We start from the raw sequence: 6,379 nt of genomic DNA, 5'->3' as shown, positions 1-6,379 counted from the left end.
TTTGCGGCAAACATTTCACCAATTAAAGCCAATTTTCCAATGTTTCCCCGGCATTCAAATGGGGTGGGGTGGGGTGGGGTTGGGGTCTCGAGGTTCCCGTGGGTGGTTCGCTGGTTCGGAATGGGTCCGTAGCATCCACTAATCGCATTATTAACGCGCCGTTAACATTTTGCGACATTGACTTGAACTTTGGAAGTGACTTTCAGAGGCAGAGGGGGGGTGGCGGGGGGCTAAGGATTTGCTTGGCATTCAAAATATGCTTAGAAGTCTTGGCCAGGGCCAACATTTATATAATACCCTTGAAGTTTTTCGGGGCCTTTTGCCAAATTCCGCCTGAATGAACGCCAACGAATATGGCATGTCCCTGGGCAGTCCTCAGTGTCTCTCCCCCCATCCCCCCCACTCCCACAGTCGTAATCATAATAATTAATACCCATTTATACCTTCTGCCAAACTGGAATCAAGTCATTATCGCCCCATCCACTTGCCGGAGTGATAATTACGGGGGCTACGGAGTGCTCCAAGTGCACAGATTGTCGGTCCCCGAAAAGTATGCACTACTAATGGCAGTCCTCGAGTATGCAATCCCTCTGTGGGGTGGGGGGTGGGTATATGTTGTGCATAATGAGTGCACATAAAGTTTTATTGCTCTGACTGGTCGATGGGTATGGTGGCGAGGGATAGTGGCAGGGGGAATGGCAGGGAAACACCTGTGAAAGCCATTAAGTTCCTTTGGCCAGCCATAGATATCGTGCGTGCCAGGGCCACAAGCCATTGACAGTCAACGGGAAAAAATTGTGTGGATTTTTATGGCCCATGAAGGAAGAGTATCATGATTTTGACCACAGGCTTGTGGACTGTGGAAATAACACAAATACAAACGGCCTGAGGGCACGAAAAGACTCTTTCTTGGGCTAGGCGGAACTCTTAAATCGAAGGCTTTAAGAGCGTTTCGGACAAGCAACAACAACAAAAAACAGAAACAGAATCCAAGCACAACCGAGCGCGCTGATCTCTCACTGAACCGAACACCTTTTTTCTACCTGCGCTTTCGGGTGCTCTGCTTCGTGGCTTCGTCTCGCAATAGCAACAACAACAAAGAGGCGCATTTCGTGCGCTAGGCGGTGGGTGAGAGACAGAGAGCGGCAGAACAAGCAGCGATCTGCCAAGGCAGACGGAAAAAAGCAGGACGGCAAAAAGGGAGCACGATGGATCATGTCTGTGTCGCAATAGCAACCACAACAAAGATTCACATTTCGATCGCTAGGCGGCGGGTGAAAGAGAGCGGGAGAACAAGCTCCGATCTGTTTGTAAAGCTTGCCAAGGCAAACGGAAAAAAGTAGGACGGCAAAAAGGAAGCATGATTGAACACGTCTGTCTCTCGCAATAGCAACAACAACAAGAGGCGCATTACGTGCGCTAGGCGGCGGGTGAGAGAGAGAGCTGCAGAACAAGCAGCGATCTGCCAAGTCAGACGGAAAAACAGCTGGCGGACAAAAGAAGCAAGATGGAACACGTCTGTCTCTCGCAATAGCAACAACAACAAAGAGGCATATTTCGTGCGCTTGGCGGCGGGTGAAAGAGAGAGCGGCAGAACAAGCAGCGATCTGCCAAGTCAGACGGAAAAAAGCTGGCGGGCAAAAAGGAAGCAAGATGGAACACGTCTTTCTCGCTATAGCAACAACAACAAGAGGCACATTTCGTGCGCTAGGCGGTGGGTGAAAAAGCACCGATCTGTTTGTAAAGCTTGCCCAGGCAGACGGAAAAAAGCTGGAGGGCAAAAAGTACCCATCTCTCTACAAAGCTTTTAAAGGTAGACGAAATTAAAGCTTGAGGGCAAAGTCTTATCTTTTTATTTTTTCATTGGCTGCGAAAGGCGAAACACACAAAATTGTGCATAAAATAAAACAAAATATGTTTGTTTAGTATTATTCTCTCTTATTTCGAGCTCTGGTTTCTCCGAAGCTCAGCAGAGTATTTCAAGCTTCGGCTGGCTTTCATCGTTTTTTTTCAGTAAAAATATAAATTTTTCAACATTTTGAAATAATATACGATCGAAAGGGAAGGCGGTTGGAGTGGTTGGAACAAATAGCGGACCAAATGACTGTAATTTGCATTGGTAACCCACCCACGCCCCACAGCCACAGCCACACCCACTCACAGTGAAACACAAAGAGAGAGTGGAGAGCGGGGAGTGGAGAGCGGGTGCGTAGTTTAACACCTGCATGAGTGCTGGGCAGCTTCTGTTTGTGTTGGAGCTTTCAATTTAAATACAAATACACACACACACACACACTACAGAGAGAGAGACTCGCCGAGTGTGTGTTTGCACACGGACTGTTTGCGGCACGTCACAAAAGTTTCCTGCTGAATTTCCCTTCATTTCCTGCCCGAAAGAGATTATTATTTTCATTTAATGCCATAGCCAAACGACACAGAAAGGTGGGGGAGAAGCCATGGAGGGGACTCACGACAGGACACGACAGAAGCAGAGGTTCATTTTCATATTTATGCCGTCGCCCCCCGCAAACTGTTTACTTACTCGTGTACCGCCGCCCTTCATTAACGCTTCATTCGCGGCAAACTTTTAATTTTGGCCGCGACCTGTTAAGGCCATGGCTTTGTCGGGTCCGCATCCGCATCCTTGACGAACAGGAGAGCCTTGTCCCCGTCGTCTGTGGTTCGTTCCATGTCGTATATTTGCATACTTCCGGTGCGCGGCAAAATGATGATCATTATTATTTCTGTTGTTTGCTGCTGTCGTTACTGTGGCCATTACCGTTATTGCAACAGCACTTACCCGTCGAGGCCCCACCCTAGAGCCAGCACGCTCACCAGGCTCTCTTCCGCTCTCTTCCGCTCTCTCCGGCTTGGAGTTCTTTTCCGAAAATGGCCGCCATGCGGTTATGGCTTATTTGTGCAAATGAGCCGCCGTCCGTTTCATTGTCCTTTGGGGTGGCGGCATGCAAATGATTGTTTTGTCGGTGGCTGGCCTGGCTGGCCCCAACAAGGTCACGACATGCAGGCCTCAAGGACATGCGTACACGTACGAACGCATCATTTGCGGCTTAAGGACTCAAGTAAGGGCCTTCCACAGCCCTCCCCCTCTCTCCACCAATTTCGTGGCCACTTTCGGCCTTGTAGTGGCTGCTGCTTGCCTGCCGCTCAATTGATTGATTCCCGAGGCGTGCAAGTGCTGCATTTACTTAAAACCCTGCCGAGCCCCGGGCTCCTGGTCTCACTCTTTAAACTTTCGACCACAAAATGGCTGCCACACAAATTGCACCTGCTGCTCGCCACCCCCCCCCCCAGCTCGTAAAACAGGGTCCTCCCACTCCCTGGGTGGTTATAGCCCCTCCAAAGGGTATCCCTGTTGTTGCTTTTAAGAGCCATTTGTCCAATGCCCGCGGCTATTTACAGCCATTGTAAGGACTTGCCACGGCAGTGGGTCACAGCAGATGCTGCTCCCTCGCTCTCTCCTCCCTCCTCCCTCTCTCCTCTTTCTTCTTGGCTTAATTTCAAAACAGTTGCGATTCTATTGGCAGTTATGCTGCAAAATTTATAGCCATACTCTCCGAAACTGGGTTAGATGCATATACCATCCCTGGATGGCTGCGGGGCCAGCGATTAGTGTTGAGTAACATCATTTTTTACCACTCTGCTATCGAGGAACTTTTCCCCCATTGTCGAATAATGGGAAAATCTTGTCGGCGCAAAAACTTTGTGTCTGGCAACGGCAAATCGAAGAAGAAACAATGTGTTCCATATAGTAATCGTTTTCCCTTTCTTCTGGGCAGAGGCCTTCTTCTGGTGTCTCGGGTTCAATGGGGAATGCGTGCTGTTTCTCATTTGCCGGTCATTACCATAGCCTCGACGCTTTGGATTCGGTTTGGGGGCCGTACTCTGGTCTATTTCAGAAGACTGAAGACCTTCGTGGGGCTGAGACCTGGCGCTGCGTGTGTTTCAAGCGACAAGGCAAGGACAAAACTAACGTCAGGATGCGGCACAACGTGGTGGCTTACTTGTATTGCCTTTTACGGGATCTGTATGCCGAGCATGGCGATCCACGGGTGGCCCACCTGCCTTTGGTCGGCAATCTGTGGATTGTCCTGGCCTTCGTGGCCCTCTATCTGGCCTTTGTGCTCCACTACGGGCCCAAGTGGATGGCGCACCGCCGGCCGTACGAGCTGAAGACCGTCATGCAGGTGTACAATGTCGTCCAGGTGGTGGCCAACACGGGCGTCTTTCTGTTTGGCCTCTCGAACACCTACCTGCGGCCGGGCTTCAGCTGGTCCTGCCAGCCCGTCGACCACACGGACACCACGCCGCGGATGATGAATGTCCTGTATGCCTCCTACGGCTACTATATGCTCAAGTATCTGGATCTGCTCGACACGGTCGGTAGACGGTCCATTGGGGGGAGTATTTCGGAGTAACCGCCTCTCTGTCCCTTCCGCAGGTGTTCATTGTCCTGCGCAAGAAGAACGAGCAGGTGAGCTTCCTGCATGTCTACCATCACGGCGGCATGGTGTTCGGCGTCTCCGTCTACATGACCTTCCTCGGCGGCTCCCACTGCACGATGCTGGGCATCATCAATCTGCTGGTGCACAGCGTCATGTACGCCTACTACTATGCCTCCTCGGTGGGCGCCCTGCGGCACCTGCTCTGGTGGAAGCGTCGCATCACCCAGCTGCAGCTCCTACAATTCGGCTACCTCACGTGCCACTTCCTGCTGGTGATCGTACGGAATCCTTGCCACTTTCCCGTGTTCATCGCATTCATCGGTTTCATTCAGAACATCTTTATGTTCTCCATGTTCTTGGACTTTTACTACAAGGCCTATATAAGGAAGCACCCGAAACGGAGGCCAGAGTCCGGTCTAGAGCTCAGCTGAGTCCCCCACCCCCCTTCCCCGCCCCCCGCCAAGTAGATGTTTAAATGCCGCGTGTGTCAGTCGCTTATGCAAATTATTGCCGCGTTATAAATAAACATTCGAATTGCTACCTCTTTGCATCGTAAATTGTTTTGCTTTGGTAATCAATAGCCTCGGGGGGGTGGGGTGGGGGGCACTCATGAGGCAAGTTCTGGCCTCAAAAGGGTCAAATGAAATATCAATGAAGTCGAAACAAAGTCGCACGAGGCCCGGGGCAGCCTTTTAACTTTTTGGCCAAGGCAAACATAGACCTGCCCCACCCCCCTCTACCCCTCTTACTCCCCCCCCTGCCTTGTTAAACACATTTGCCTGGCAGGCCCAAGTTTTACATCTGGTTTTCTCTCTTTAAAAATGCTTGTAAGCGGGCCGCAGGGCCACGTTTGTGCCTCGTTTAGGCCCGCACAATATTTTTTCAGTTATGTAAATTTCTTTTTTTTTTTTTGGGGGGACCTGCTCAGCGGAGCGTAGGACCCTTCCGATGGCAAATTAAAAGCCAACAAACCGAAGGTCACACAGGCTTTATTTTGGTTTGTGGCAGGCGCCAAATGGAGCTTATTAAGTGGCACAGACAGGGCCTCAGAGGGAAATGCATGTCGGGGCCTCTGCTTGGTCGTGCGTTTGCCCAAAGACATTAAAACTTTTCTAATAACAAAACTTGTGTCGCTGAAGCCGAGCGTAAACAGACTCGGCTCTGGCACGGAAACAGGACGGATGTGGCCACAATGTTGCCCAGCCACGGAGGCTGTAGTCAGGGTTGAACGAACCCTGGAGCCATCAATCAGGCAAATGCAGGGGATCCCGTGTATATCGTGCCCCATTTATGACTCGCACTTGCAGCATTTAAGTGCGGCATTCTTTATGGCCAATCGGCAGCCTCCCATGTATCGAATGTAAGTAATAAGGAGCACTTTTACGACGACTCCCACGTCCTGCTGCCAATCAATATCTTGGCTGCCCCTCCGCAATTTTCTATTGATGTTCGGTCCGTGGCCCTAATCGCTTGAAGCTCTTTATAATCCCATGAAAATGAACACCAAAATCTGGCCAGGAAGAATCTCTTTCATGTGTGTCCCCCAGACCCCACCTGAAGCCCGTTTTGAGGCTCCTTTCACCTGTTGCGGCCCACGCGTCGTATGCGTAATGAAGAAATTCAAATGCCATTAAGTTTATCCCCCCCACAGTTCGGTTCAGTGCTCAATGACCTTTTCCACCTGGCCAAAGGACCCTCCCTGGCTGGATCACATTTGCCTAATGGAGATTAGCCGGCATTTGGTTTTTATTTGAATTTATTGCCGATGCCTATCGATTTTTTTTTTTCCTGTCGCACTTGAGCACTTTTTGTCTGCTTTTATCGGTGTAACAAAACAATAAATCCTTGCTTGTGTGTGTCCTGCCAAATGAGTGGAAATTTGTAATAAATCCAAGGGCTAGAGGGGTGGTGGGAGG

The 6,379-nt window shown here is 50.4% G+C and overlaps 1 protein-coding gene across 1 annotated transcript; it reads left to right on the top strand.

Moving 5' to 3' along the window:
* The first annotated feature begins 3,998 nt into the window (after positions 1-3,998).
* On the top strand, positions 3,999-4,894 carry LOC113564920 (elongation of very long chain fatty acids protein F). The gene is made up of 2 exons (XM_026984353.1): positions 3,999-4,397; positions 4,460-4,894. The coding sequence occupies exons 1-2, from the start codon at positions 3,999-4,001 to the stop codon at positions 4,892-4,894; spliced, it is 834 nt and encodes a 277-aa protein (XP_026840154.1).
* The last annotated feature ends 1,485 nt before the right edge of the window (positions 4,895-6,379 follow it).

The sequence above is a fragment of the Drosophila persimilis genome, unplaced genomic scaffold, assembly GCF_003286085.1.
Source record: "Drosophila persimilis strain 14011-0111.01,24,50 unplaced genomic scaffold, DperRS2 tig00000000-arrow-pilon, whole genome shotgun sequence".
Taxonomy (NCBI): domain Eukaryota; kingdom Metazoa; phylum Arthropoda; class Insecta; order Diptera; family Drosophilidae; genus Drosophila; species Drosophila persimilis.
Note: the sequence above shows the minus strand (reverse complement) of the source record. Positions and strands in the feature narration are given on the sequence as shown.

Excerpts from the sequence above, each read along its gene's own strand:
- LOC113564920 (XM_026984353.1), top strand. The coding sequence starts at position 3,999 with ATGCGGCACAACGTGGTGGCTTACTTGTATTGCCTTTTACGGGATCTG. Across the intron at positions 4,398-4,459 it reads ATCTGGATCTGCTCGACACG|GTGTTCATTGTCCTGCGCAA; the intron begins GTCGGTAGACGG and ends TCCCTTCCGCAG.